This window comes from Aotus nancymaae, unplaced genomic scaffold, assembly GCF_030222135.1.
Source record: "Aotus nancymaae isolate 86718 unplaced genomic scaffold, 86718_ANA_hifiasm-v0.15.2.pri h1tg000076l, whole genome shotgun sequence".
In the NCBI taxonomy this organism is placed as follows: Eukaryota; Metazoa; Chordata; class Mammalia; order Primates; family Aotidae; genus Aotus; species Aotus nancymaae.
In genome coordinates, this window is record NW_026988491.1 from 633,690 (window position 1) to 648,463 (window position 14,774).

At 43.1% G+C, this 14,774-nt stretch overlaps 1 protein-coding gene across 1 annotated transcript in view; it reads left to right on the forward strand.

Moving 5' to 3' along the window:
• The window catches only part of GRK3 (G protein-coupled receptor kinase 3), a 163,133-nt gene that overhangs the window by 124,583 nt on the left and 23,776 nt on the right, over positions 1-14,774 (forward strand). The window contains exons 13-15 of the mRNA XM_021666189.2: positions 3,858-3,965; positions 11,955-12,021; positions 12,568-12,668. Coding sequence (XP_021521864.1) covers positions 3,858-3,965; positions 11,955-12,021; positions 12,568-12,668 — 276 coding nt within the window. The remainder of the gene's footprint in view (positions 1-3,857; positions 3,966-11,954; positions 12,022-12,567; positions 12,669-14,774) is intronic.

Genomic DNA, 14,774 nt, shown 5'->3' on the forward strand with positions numbered 1-14,774 from the left:
GGGTCATATGGTTAGACTTGGGTCTCGCACCCGTCCTTTATGTGATCACCCAGAGGGAACTCTTGAGGCCGCAGCCCTCAGTCAACACCTGACACCTGGGGGACAGCAGAATGCTTCTGGGTTGGCCGTGCTTGATCAGTGCGAGTTGGCCCTGACCTGAGGATTTCTCTCTATACGTGGGGTTGTTAAAAAGACGGCAGGACCGTAGGACAGTTCTCCCGGATTCTGCAGAAATACCATGGAACGGGCACTGGTTTTCATTTCTGTTTCTTTGGGAGGCGATGATCTGGGTGGAAACTATGAACATATGTACAGTTTGTGGAAAAGCAGATAACTTTTGTCTTATTTTGTCTTTTTAAATGTCTCCGCACTGAATCTTTTAAAATTACGTTTTATTGTACATCTTAAACTAACATTCATCTTTGTGTTGAATGGTCTTGAAAAAAAACTCCCAGTGGTCTGAATCCAGGCATCTGTGCAGAAAATAAACCACAGATCCTTCTCTTTGCATAACTAGAAGTAAAGTGGTTCTGAAGTGCAATACTTTATGAAGGACTGCATTAAATCAAAATTGCCTTTTAAAGCTCTGATCAAATGTTAATAGTGAGTAGCACCGTTTCTGTAAACATATTTCTCTTTTTCTACAGAATCTGGGATATGGTGATAAAAGCATTAGCATTTTGCTAGCACTTTACAATTATTAGGTCAGAACCTGTGGTCGAATAAGCTTCTCTCAGGGAGTTCATCAGATTCTTCTAAGAGAGTCATTTGAATTTTTAATGCCACAGCTATTTGGTATGCTAATTTGTTCAGTTTAGTATAGCTATAACTAAGTATGAATCCAAGAGTTCATAAGAAATAATCTTCCAGAGGAATTAATTTTCAGATATAGGATTATTTATTTCCTAACAGGACCTAGCCCACTCTTTGCTATAATTCACATGTCAGCTCTGATGAACGGTGGGCTGTTCTTTTGCCTGCTCTGCAAAGCACAATATTTGAACAGCATCTGTAAAGAGGTAGGACTGAGAAGGTTGGTTTCCATGTTTAAATAATGATCAGGAAGGAGGCCACTACTTTAAAAAGGGAAAGGTACAATAACATTTTACATTTTTTTTTTTTTTTTTTTTTGAGACAGGGTCTTGCTCTGTCTAAGGCTGGAGTACAGTGGCATGATCATGGCTCACTGCAGCCTCCACCTCCTGGGCCCAGGCAATCCTCCCACCTCAGCCTCCCAGGTAGTGGGGACCACAGTTATATATCCCCACATTCAGCTAATTTTAAAAAAATTTATAGAGATGGGGTCTCCCTATGTTACTCAATCTGGTCTCCAACTCCTGGACTCAAGTGATCCTCCCACTTTGGCCTCCCAAAGTGCTCTGTCAAAAATCTTGTAATTTTAAATAAAGGAGGCATTTTGTGGTTAAGAGCAAAGGCTCTGGAACCAACAGATCTGGGTTTGGGTTCTTCTTCCTAGTTGTGTAAGCCTCATTTTTCCCTTATGTGAAGAGGAGAGGACAATGATATTTATCTCCTGTGATAATTGTGAGGGTTAGCTAAATGATTCAGCAAGTCTTTATTTAACATTTGCTGCATGCCAGCTGCTGGCGATGCCATGGTAAGACAGAGCTGACCCCTGACCTCCTGGAACTAGCAGCCCTGAGAACTGTGTCCCCTGAGTGACCAGCATATGGAGTGGTGGCAGTATCAGCAGCATTCACTGTGTCACTCACTGAATATCAGCTGTCCCAGGCATGCATAAGGCATCCTCATGGAAACCTCAGAAATGATAGCTATCACTATCCAGTTTTTGTGGTGTGGAAATTGACGTTCAGAGGAATTAAGTAACTTGAGCCAGGTCACATGACTGATATGCCGTGGGGCTAGACTTATAATCCAGTTCTGTCTGATTCCAAAGCCTGTAATCTTTACGCTGTGTGGATGAGCTCCCTGAGGCTTTGGAATGATCTGTTCAATACAAGACTGAAGATTTTTAGTCACAGTTTCACCCTGAACTTGGTTTCTCAGATCTTCTCAAAGCTGTAGATGTGATTCTCAGACTTCATCTAGTGGCTGGCCCATCTCCAAAGTAGTATTGTAGTTGAGGTTTTTTGATTTGAGCTTAGACTTAGTCCATTTAATGAGAGAATCATCAATTATTGTAAACTAGAAGTTAACTGTGAAGGAGCCATGAAAAATCAAAGGGAAACTTTTGGAGTTGAACAGATTGTCAGTGACTAATTTGAGTACTAGCTTATTTTATCTAAGAACACAAAGCTGTGTCTCATGTCACAGTGTCTTAAAACGTCCAAGTGTTCATTCAGTATTAATAGTAGTACAGATCTTTAGTGGAATGTGTCAGGAAGCATTAGCAGCTGCCCTATAGGCAGAATCAGTAAACCTCGGCGGCAGGCAGTCCAGGGTTGAGTTTTAGTTGTATCCGGCGTAAGCATGAGGGACTAACTGGTCTGCATTCGTTTATCTTATTTATCCTCGTAGATGTCTTTCTATCCCAGAACTGTAATTTGATCCTGATAAGTACAGGCTAAAAGGCCACGGAAAAGGACTTTCTCCAACCCTGAAATTAAACCTTCCCAGAAAATGACTTGGATGCCCCTCATAGAAATCTCCAATGCTCTCACGGTGTGGCCTGGTGACCTTACACTGTCATGGGTTCGGGCTGATCGAGCTTTCCAGAGTGCTGGATTTGCCCTGATGGACCAACGCCCGTTTTCACTGTTTGATACAACTCTCAAAATGCACCTCTTAGAGAGTATCAGCCCCAGTGATGACCCAGGCTCGTTAGTGATCCAGGATCATTTATCTGAGTAGATTCCCACTGTTGCTGAGCATAAGCAAGTTAAAAATTCTTATACTAAGATAAGCATGGTCCCCAACACGAATCGAGTTGCTCCTGTATGTGAGCCCGTGACATACGTGCAGTGCTCACAGCAACCCTGAGAGGTAGAGATGTTATCTTACTACCCATTGTACTGAGGAAGAAAATCACTTGTAGATGAAGGGGTTGTAGGGCGTACAGATAATGGCTTTTGCTGGGGCCCTTTCAGGCTACACCTTGGAAAGTTCCCCATGGGCTGCCTCGTGCTTCCTGGTGCAGCCGGGCCAGCTTAGCCCTTCAAGGAGAGGTGGAGAGTCCCAGAGTGGGAGGGCTTTCGAGTTGCAGATGGTGCAGATGATCCATGAAATGGTTGTCCTCTCAAGTGATTTTTCTCAATTTCCTGAAAATCGTCTTCAATTTGCTTAGTGCTGAGTCCTTTGACCTTCTGCAGCTTGTGAAACCTGACATGTGATTTCTCCATGTGTGTACTACCGGGCTCGTGTTCCTTCTTGTTCCCCATGCCCCTGGGGTCTGTTGCTGACCACGATCAAGCCGATGCCCCTTCGAGCTCGGATCCTCAGCACAATGGGTGGCACCACACAGGGGTGGATGTCTCCATGCCTTCAAGGTCCACAGCACTGCAGTGTGGTCACCTGTTCATCATCCGTTTCCCCACCTCACCCGACCCCCACACCTGCATCACAAGAGCTCCTGAAATGGCAGGAGAACCTTTGCTCTTCATAGCTGGAGTAGAGAAGGACTAATGAGATTCCGAACCTGGATTTTACATGTTTATTTCACATGCTTATTTATGTTAATCCATATACGAGTGAAGGCAGAAAAGATCGTTTTCCCACTGGATGTTCAGTGCGTCACGTTTGCGGTGAGGCACAATTGTCTCTTCTCCTTTGTTTACAGCTGCTGCCATTAATGAATGACACCCAGACCTTGGGGCGCTGTTAGTGCTTTCTGAAGTGGGCATGCTCTGATAACTGCATTTACACTGTCTTCTCCCTAGTGGCACCCATGGGTACATGGCTCCGGAGGTGCTGCAGAAGGGGACGGCCTACGACAGCAGTGCCGACTGGTTCTCCCTGGGCTGCATGCTTTTCAAACTTCTGAGAGGGTGAGTGAAACACATCCTTTTAGTGCTGTCCTCATGGCAGCAGGAACTTGGACAAACATTGAAAATGTGTAGAAATGACTAGACTCTAATGATATTTCAAATCACACAGTGATCTTTAAGCCACCTGCTAATCTGGAAGACTCTGCCTTAGAAGAGTAAAAGCTGCTTCCCCATAAGCTGCTGTATAAAAGCTTATGGCTTTGTATTTTTATTCTTTACCGCATAGGAATCAGAATTCTTTTAAACCTAAAATTAGACTGCTTTGAATTATTTCCGTTGGTAAGCCACATTGTAGGAATAAGTATTATTTTGAAATGTAGGCAATTTTAAAAGGTAGAATAATTTCTTCCCTAGAAATTAGTTATTTATAATCTTGGGGGCTTACAGAATTCTGAGAGTTACAAAAAAAAAAAAAGATTGAAAACTCAAAGTTAACCTATTTGATTGTAGTTGTTTTTAGACAGGGTCCCTCTCTGTTGCCTGGGTGCAGTGCAGTGGCACAAACATGGCTCACTGCAGCTTTGACCTCCTGGGCTCAAGCAATCCTTCCACCTCAGCCTCCTGAGTAGCTGGGACTACAGGCATTCACCACCACACATGGATAATTTTTAAACTTTTTTCAGAGATGAGGTCTTGCCAAATGTTGCCCAGACTGGTCTCGAACTCCTGGCCTCAAGCCATCCTCCCATCTCAGCCTCCCAAAGTGCTGGGATTATAGGCATAAGCCACCATAAGTAACCAGTAAATCCATTTTAAAAGCTTGCATTTACTGGGGAAAATGTTGAAATTCGTGTGTTTTTTAAAGCTAGTAGTATACTTGGCTCTTGTTCTGAACTACCAAAGATGATGAAATAAAGTAGAAAAGATGACGAGAGGAAAGCACTCTCAAAATATGTTCTCATATTAAGCGCTCAACAATTATATTACTGTTTCCATTAATTCTAAGTCTTTTAGCTAATTTTAATGGAAAGCTTCAGTTAAATTTTTTTATCATTCAGACTCATAATACAAAAAGCATTTTACATTAAAATTTCCTAGTCAAGGTTTTCCTTTGAATACTTTCATAAGAATGCAGTCCTGATAGTTTGCTAAATGTTGTACCTTTCCATCGGAGGGCCTAATTGAGCACCACTGCATCCTCTTATTACATTTAGCACGTTCTGGAGAGAGGCTGAATTCCACATTCCCCTGAAACTAGGTTCTGAGCACCCTCTGTTTCATCAGGACTCTGATAATCCAGTTGTTGTCTGCTTTGCATTCACTTGTGATCTAAAATTGTATTATTGCTTAGAAAGTTGGGTTCTGTTATTCCTTAATTGAATTATTGTATTTGTGGAGCCTGGATGGCCTTAATTCATGTCATCAGACTAGCTGACCTAATTAGAGAGTTTATCTAAGCAAACCAGAGAAAGCCATTTCCCCTGTGAGACGCTATTCTCCCCAGTGGAGTCACTTCTGTGCATATGGAGTGCATGAAGACACCCAGGAGGTCTTTGTTCTGGATCTCTGCGGGAGATGTGATTGGAGACAGACAGTCCCTACCTACAGAATTTGGAGATGATAAAAAAAAAACTGTGCAACAGCTGAGCTGCTGAATGCAAAAATCAGCAGTAAAATCTGACAATCCCAAAAGTCTTGTATTTAGGACTTTGTGTACTTCTTTGTTTTGTGACTCTGGTTGTTAAAATGTCCGTGCACCTAGGCTGAGGAGGATTTGATGTAACAGGGCTTCATTTTTTAAAAGACTAGAGGGTTTTGTTAAATAACTCCATCTGCTCCAACAGTGTGGCTTGTGGCTAACAAAATGAACTCGTCTTATTTGGCCAGAATTCAGCTTTGCCGTACTGAACTGGAAGATATGAATTCCTTTGTGAAGTCGTCGGTCGGCCTTGATGGAAGCATTATGTTCAGTGGGGCTCCCATTGAGAAGAGTCTTGACAGACAGGAAGACATCCCTAGGAGGGCCGTGAGGATGGGAGGATGGATGAGATGAGCGGAGAGTGGTAAAATAGCTAGAACTTACCGCTTCTGTGGAAAGACTGAAAGAGCTGAGTGCAGAACTTAAGGAAGCCGTATGGTCGGCTCCAACTGCTGGAAGGCCATCTTGTTGAATGCGTCCCTCTGCATGCTGTGTAACTCCAGAGGGGCGCATTTTTGAAGAGAAAGATCGCAGTTTGATACAAGAATGTCCAGTCATTTGAGCTACCTAATGAAGGAGGGCTCTGCCCCACAGATAGTTGGCTCCCTGTCACTATCTGTTGACTATTGATTGAGACTGAAACAGAAAGAATCCTTCCAGTGGGTGATAGATAGGATTAGATGGATCTCCCCCAGTAGGATTTATTATCTCATGCCACTCCCTTGATTGTTGAGAAGTCACTCACAGATAGGATATAGCACTGAAGCCAAAGAGCAGGAAACATTTTTTGACTTAAGTGATTTAAATTAAATGTGATAAGCATTTATTGAGTTAGTACCTGTAATATACAAGAGACTGTGCTTGATGCTATGGGGGAAGGAAAGGGGTAAGGAAGGAAAATAGGAGAGGGAGGTAGGAGGAAGGGAGGAAGGAGAGGGAGGAAGGAGGGGGAGGAAGGGAGGAAGGAGAGGGAGGAAGGGAGGAAGGAGGGGGAGGAAGGTAGGAAGGAGAGGGAGGAAGGGAGGAAGGAGGGGGAGGAAAGAGGAAGGATAGGAAGGAAGGGAGGAAGGAAGGGAGGAAGGAGGACGGAAGGGAGGAAGGAGGAAGGAAGGGAGGAAGGAGGAAGGGAGGAAGAAGAGGGAGGAAGAGAAGGAGGGAGAAAGAGGGAGGGAAGGAAGGAAGGAGGAAGGAAGAAGAGGGAAGAGAGGTAGGAAAGGGAATGAAGGAAAGGAGGGAGGGAAGAAAGAAAGCAAGGAAGCCAGCTAGCCAGGAAGGGAGCCACACGAAATCCTTGAGGGATAAGCAGTCCAGGAGAATAGCTATGGATATGCACACTGGATCAGGAGCTGGCCGAGCTGTGCCGACTTTGACAATAGCAATGTGCTGGGAGCACAGGGGTAGGGTTGACCTCAGGTGGGAGATGGTCTGTGGAGTAGGCTTTGAAGATGGGATGACAATACAAAGCCTGGGAGCAGGGGAAATGTCAGCGTTCTGTGTTTCTCAAGAGGGGGTGCTGAGGGAGAAGGCTCGGACGGTTGGGTCAGCACTGGGGAGGACCTCGGATGCCGAGCTGAGAAGCTTGACCTTTATCCTCCAGGCCCCGGAGGCCGAAGGCTTTTCGGTAAGATGATTCTGGAAGCAGCCTGGAGCAACGGAGGGACAGAGACCGAGACAGGAGGCAGGCAGAAGAATGTGGGCAAAAGGCAGTGAGCTTGCACAGCAGCCTTGGAACCTGACAGGAATGGATGACATGGTGGTGCTGCAGAATTAGAGTCCCCAGCACTTCAGTGTTTCCGTGGGGTGCTTTTTGTTTTTGTTTTTGTTTTTAAATAGATGGTCGGATATGGAAGGATCAGAGTTAAAGATGGTGCAGTTTAGGTTCAGGATGATTGGGAGAATGATGACATGACCAAAATCAGTGTCTGTCAAGTTTCAGTGGTTCACATGAAACTGAAGTGTGTGCAGGGCCTTTGAGGAGCAAAGCCCTGTGGTGAGGCGGGGAGGAGGTGGGACTGTGTGCAGGAGCCTTCACCGCCTCAGCCATGAACCAGGGGATCGTGCCCCATGGCGAGGCGGGGAGGAGGTGGGACTGTGTGCAGGAGCCTTCACCGCCTCAGCCGTGAACCAGGGGATCGTGCCCCGTGGCGAGGCGGGGAGGAGGTGGGACTGTGTGCAGGAGCCTTCACTGCCTCAGCCATGAACCAGGGGATCATGCCCTGTGGCGAGGTGGGGAGGAGGTGGGACTGTGTGCAGGAGCCTTCACCGCCTCAGCTGTGAACCAGGGGATTGTGCCACCTGTTCTACTTCCTCACAAAGTTGCTTGTGGGAAAACCTCAGAAATATGCCTGTCAGTATCCTGTGCATTTTTCCTGTGTTGTATAGAAGGGAGCTGCAGGCAGCTGTCTTTTCTCAGGCACATGGGGCCTAAGAAATCAACTGAGTGGAGGAGATTGGCTAGGCAGGGCCTCGTGGGCACAGGCTCGGACACCATCCTCTCTGCATCCTGGCACTCTTCTGGGGCACCAGGCAATGCCTGGAGGCATTCTTGGTTGTCATAACTTGGGGAGGGGCTGCTACTGGCATCTCCTAAGTAGAGGCCAAGGTTGGTGATCATCAGCATCCTATGGTGCATAGGACAGCCCCCACAGCACCCCAACAAGGAGTCATTTAGCCCCAAATGGCACCATCCCAGAGCACCACCCCAGAGCAAGTTGCCCCTCCCTCCTCCCACAGCTGTGCTGTGAGGTTGGATCTGTGGTCACCAAGGAAGGGTCTGTTTTCTATGCTCAAATCCTCCTTGCTCTGACCAACGTGCCCCCTCACTTCTGCTGAAACACTTTTCTGACTGATTCATTTTGTCTTCATCCTCTACAAGAGTACTGCAAGGCATTTGGAGAAGGAGTGTGAATGGGAGAAAGTTGTCAAGACTTGAGAAGGTGTTTTGCATCCCTGGACTCATAGTGATTGACTGAGCCATTCATATGCCCCATTTTTGGGTGCGGGTCACTACTTCTATTTCAGATGACTTTGTCAGATACTCAAGAGCATCTGTGTATGAAGATGCGTCCATATTGCAAATCTGTGGAGCTGCTGTCATGATCTTCACCTAGATTTAAAATGTCTGTTAAGGAAATCAATTGATGTGACAGTGGCCTCGATCTTAAGCTCATCACTGTTGATGGTCTCCCTGTGGAGTTGTCAGTGAGCAGTGGCCTGAGGAGAACTGAATGCTGCCTGGCACTATTGAGTTTGTTTCAGGAGGGGGGAAAAGAGCAGTTTATGAATATTTTGGCAGCTACTGGCTTAGGTTTGAAATTCACATGTAATATAACATGCCCTCTTTGGGGTATTTTAAAATTAACTTTTGATGTGAGAGTTTTTTAATCACATAATTTTTGAACCCATTGTTTCCCCATGAATATGATATAGAGTTAACTTGGGATCGGGGGGTGTGTGTGTTCCCACATCATTTATAATGTCCTGAACAATTTTCCAGCTCATTTAGGGGAAACGTGCAGCTGTTCCATTCTATCTGCAGTTCAGAAAGCTACACTTGACCACTGCACATGTGAATTCTTTTCCCACAGCATTCCCTGATGCAGCCAGCGTGTTGCATGGGAAGAACTTGGCTGTGCCTTGTAAGCTGTTGACAGGCCCGTTACTGTCTCCTATTTAAAGCGGCTGCATCAGGGAGCAGCTGCGATCACACAGGATCTGTGCTCACCACGTGCCTCGCTCAGAATGGAGATTATTACTATCATAGGTTTTCTTTAACGTTTTCCAAAATAGAAACTGAGTCTTTGGCTTTGTTCACAAAGAATAATCAAGAATACATTGGAAACAGATGTGCGTCAAATTTTCAACTGGAAAGACCAAACCGTCTGAACATGGCAGAATTGAATTGAATAGCTGAAGAGAATTTTCTGATAATTTCTTATTGAGCCGGACATGGAATCGCTATATTTATAAACGGAATTTGTAGCAATAGGGCCCGTGTGCTGGAAATAGTTTTGGCACCACTAACTTTAACTCCAAGTCCTCTCACAACCCTCCCTGTGGTCTCATGAAAGACTTTTTAAATTTAGCACAGAGCGTGTGTGTCAGAACACAGCAGGCCTCCTCAGCAAGGTCAGGGCACAGCCCTTTCCTTCCTGCAGCAGCCGTGAGGACATGGGGGCCAGATGCAGGAGTGGGGTCCTCTGGCTTTGCAATACAGGAGCCAGGTCCGAGGGATTTGTCAAAACACCAGATCTTTACTTAATCCCTTTTAATACATTAAGGAGCACTGTTGGGTGGAAGCAGCTCAGAGTCAAGCAGGGAGGCTAGGGTTTTCCTAAGATTTGATCAACTTTCATTCCTTTTTTCTGCAACTGTAAACACATTAGTATTTCCGGGGATTTTGTATAAAAGAGAATGATGCAAGCATGATACGTTTTTAAAAATCATAACAGATATTGTTTGCTTTTACATCTGCTTTTTAAATGTAGTAATGGTACTTTTTTTCCTTGGAAATAAGGCAAAAAGAATATTTCCAGTCAAAATCTATTTTCAAAGTTAACAAATGTTTACTGGGTGCTAATTTACCTTGTTTTTATCTTTCTTTCTTTCTTTCTTTCTTTTTTTTTTTCAAATAAATGCTTTTAAGAGAAGGGAATTAGCTTGTATTTCACTGCATGAAATGATATGGAAGGAAATAAAGGACTAGAGTGCCCTCTCTTGTACAAAAAGAAAATTAAAGTGTTTCAGACACTAAATGGTCTGAAATGTAATAATCTCAAGAGATAGTTCAATGTATAACCTAATTAATTCAGTAGGATGGCCAGCTCAGTAGCAGGAAGTAGCAGTGCAAGATAAGTGGCATTTGAATTCTTTTTTAGAATCTCACTGATTTATGTGCTCGACATCCTAATCCATTTTATGGAGTTAATATTAAAATATTTTACATATATCCTGCCTGCCTCAGCTTATGTCATATCTGCCTTATAAATAAATGTATAGGATTGCTACTTTCCAGGCACGTCTTGCTATAAGAAAATTCAATCTTATGTGCCCCTTTGCTTTCAAAGTGAAAAATAAACCATGGTATTCTAGTTTGCATATTTAATTGTTTTTTTTAATGATAAGATTTCCTTTGAAAGTCAGCTTCTCCAAAGTTTTAAAAACATGAGAAAGAGTAAGAATAATCTGTTTTACATAGTTCACCAAGTAGGCATTTGTTTCATAAAGTAAGAGTTATCTTTTTTTTTTGAGACGGAGTCTCACACTGTCACCTGGGCTGGAGTACGGTGGCTCGATCTCGGCTCACTAAGTTCCGCCTCCCGGGTTCACGCGATTCTCCTGCCTCAGCCTCCTGAGTAGCTGGGATTATAGGCACATACCACCATGCCTGGCTATTTTTTGTACTTTTAGTAGAGATGGGGTTTCTTTGTTGGCCAGACTGGTCTTGAACTTCTGACCTTGTGATCCGCCCGCCTCAGCCTACCAAAGTGCTGGGATTACAAGCATGAGCCACCACGCCCTGCCCAGTAAGAGTAATCTTTATTATTTCCACAACTGATTACTCTATCAGGTTCCTACTGCGTACTGCGATTGTCTTGGCTACTTGTATAGATATCACTTTAGCTTTTCCCTTCACCACTTCTGTGAAGTATGTGGCTTGATCCCTGCTTTACAGATGAAGAATTGGTACTGAAGGTTTCTATCTGGCTGACAGTCAGTAAACATTCAAGTCACAACTTGAACCCAGCTTTTCTGACTCTGGAGTCTGGGGTTCTGTACAGGGAAGACATGAGGAAGTGCTCAGAGCTGTGGAGAATCTGCTGGTGCGTGGTTAGTTTATTTCTGTTTTCATCAAAGGGATGTATTGCTTAAAATTATTGGTTTCTAGGGTGAATCGTTTCATATCCATCATGTTTTGCTTCAGCTGCTGTTCCTTGGGCTGTTTGAGGGACCAATATCCATTTTCCTGAGAAATTTATATGAAAGTTACTGTTTAGCTCAAACTCTCATATGACAAATGTTATATAAATGACTTTTATTCTGATGATTACCTTTTGGCTAGTTACAGATTCTTTTCTAATGGTATTTCCATTGGAACAGCGTATTTTAGGGCCACAAGTTCACTGAAGGGAGATTCAGGCAGTTCAAGTAAGATCTAAGTCCTGCTATTTCAGGACGTAACATTTGCTCACCAGTTTTTCTGTGCAAATGATACCTGTTGATAGCTTTTGCATTTCTCCAGTTTTGAATGAGTAGTGATAGGATGTAATACTTTACCCAAATATTGGTCAGTGCTATGTGCTGTCTCACCTGATGCCATGTTTTAATAGAAGAATTCTTTATTTCTACAGTCACAGCCCTTTCAGACAACATAAAACCAAAGACAAGCATGAGATTGACCGAATGACCCTCACCGTGGTAAGGAGATTCAGAACTCTATTCTCGTCTGCACGATAATTGTCATGTTTCATTCTCTCAATAATAAAAATGGCCATCACATAAAATATTATAGGAAATAGAAAACAATATATAATATCAACATAATAAAAATGTGATTTCTTAAAACAAATAAATGAAGATATAATTTCTAAAAGAATTTCTAGAAGAAAAATGAATGGAAATAGATGCCAAGGCAAAAATCAGGATTTACTAACAAACAGTATGAAGAAGCTAAAGAAAATCGAGAACAAAAGTAAAGAAATCAAAGAAAAGGAGAAATGACTGAGACGCGGAAGAATGAGAATGCCTTCCGGTTCTTCTGGTCTGGACCCAGCCTGATTGATTCTGCAACTGATTAGTGACCTTCTTATGTTTCTGTAGAGTAAATGTCAATTCCTAATGAGACTGCAATTTTTTAATACTATTCTTATCCAAGCAATAGCCTTTAACCTAACCTAACTGGTTGGGTGTTAGGATACTGTTTCCATGAACAGATTTTAAAAATCTTACTTGTCTTTTCCCCAGAATGTGGAACTTCCGGACGCCTTCTCTCCTGAACTGAAGTCCCTTTTGGAGGGCTTGCTCCAGCGAGACGTTAGCAAGCGGCTGGGCTGTCACGGAGGCGGGTAGGCCATTGTTCCTGCCTTTCGGTATTTTTACCAGAAGAGCAAAAGAGTCATTTTTAAATACTGCCTATCAAAAGTCATCCCTAGTCCTTAAAATCTTCCATTTTGACTTGAAAGGGGGAAAAAATAATCACATGGGAAATATACATATATTGTCCTATGTGTTTTTACAGTTAAGAAGTTGAAGAAGTCACTCACTTTTTTGCTTTATTTATTTTTGAGATGGAGTCTTGCTGTGTCGCCCAGGCTGGAGTGCAGTGGTGTGATCTCAGCTCACTGCAACCTCCACTTCCTGGGTTCAAGCAATTCTCCTGCCTCAGCCTCCTGAGTAGCTAGGACCACTGGTGCGAGCCACCACGCCTGGCTAATTTTTGTATTTTTAGTAGAGACAGGGTGTTGCCATGTTGGCCAGGCTGGTCTCAAACTCTTGACCTCAGGTGATCCACCCACCTTGGCCTCTCAAAGTGCTAGGATTATAGGCGTGAGCCATCCTGGCCAGCCCACTCTTTAACTTTTAAAGATTGACCTTGTGGATGATAGAAATGAATTCTGATATTTTGTAGTCCATTTGTTTTTTAGTGATGGTTATATTTGTGATTATGGCAGTTTAACATTCTGATCAGATTCTCACATATTTCTCTCATGTGTAACTGAGTAACTGCTATCTCTAACACTCCCTGCCCCAAACACTCTAAACAGTAGTATCTAGAAAGCTTATAGAGAGACATTTAAGCCAGACCTTTCTCCTGTATCTCTTCACCCCCAGGCTTGCTTGGCATAAGAAATAACTTTTAACTGTGTATTACCTATATGTATGTCATACATATGTGTATGTATTTTTAGTGTCCATATTATACATATAGTATAAGCATTTTACATAGATAACTAAATAATGTACTTATATATGAGTATGTCCTTATTAATTTGCAAACTTACCTATTCCTGCTATAATAGATGGAGATTTAGCTCACTCATTAGTGTCTAGCCTTCCCTTCCTTCACCTCTCAAAAGAGCTGAAATGCTATTTTGGGTTCCTCTTTTGCTTGCCTCTGTAGCTTTCAATTCTGTGCTTAACCCAGTTGTACCTTTTTCCAACTAGAAACAGTATCTGAGTCAAGGATTTCGACCTTCCTGTCTTTCATTGTCTTCTTCTCTCTCATGATCTTTCACGTGAATTTTTGTTTTTACGTTATCATTATGATACTGCTTACTTCCTATTCTGTGATCATAATCAATCTTTGTGCTTTGCATGTAGGTTGATTTTAATAGTTGCAAATGAAGAAGGGGTATTTACACTGTCCTGTGGAATCACAGATGTTCATTTCATGGTTTCTATGTAGCTTGTAATAAACTTTAAGTTACATAGTTTTATATATATACATATGTAACATGTATATATATAAGAGATATACATATATCTTTCTCCCAAAAAAGCATATGATAGTTGCGGACTTTGTTTTTCCCTGATGTTTCTTTCGGGAGGACTCAGCCTGCAGCTGCACTGAGAAAGAGGTGCTTTATTTCTGCTAATTGGCATCTTCTCACCCAGCACTTCTCTTTGCAGCCTCCTGGTCTGAATCTGCCACTCACTCAATTCCCTGCCTCCTGCTATACTTAGGCTAGACATAGAATTCTAAATAAATAATAATTTTCCCCCAGACCTTTGAAGCTCCCGCTTTATCGTGGACTAGCGGACAGTCTGTGTGGGCCATGGAGCTAGGTTACCACTCACGATGGCAGGCATGTAGCATCCCCTGTGCTCGGGGACTCACGTGCTTCAGCTTAGAGAGCACCCTTCCTTTCCTTATTTGACATTCCTCCTTCTCTGTTTCTCACAGAACTCTTATTAGCTGGGTGCTGGGGTTCCTTTCTAGATGTGGGCCTCTGCGCTCCTGATCTCGAATATTATCTGCATCTTTGCTTTATTTGTTCTACTTGCCGATAGTATACATTTTCAACCCTTTTATTTATTTCCTTTTTAAAATCTTTAGCGGGTTTAATTTCTTAAAAGTAGAGCTTTTCAGGGTTTTCTTATTCCATGTTAGAGTAAACACCTTGCTGCAGGTGTTCTGGGGGTGGTTGTGGGGGAAGGAAGTGTGGCTGGTG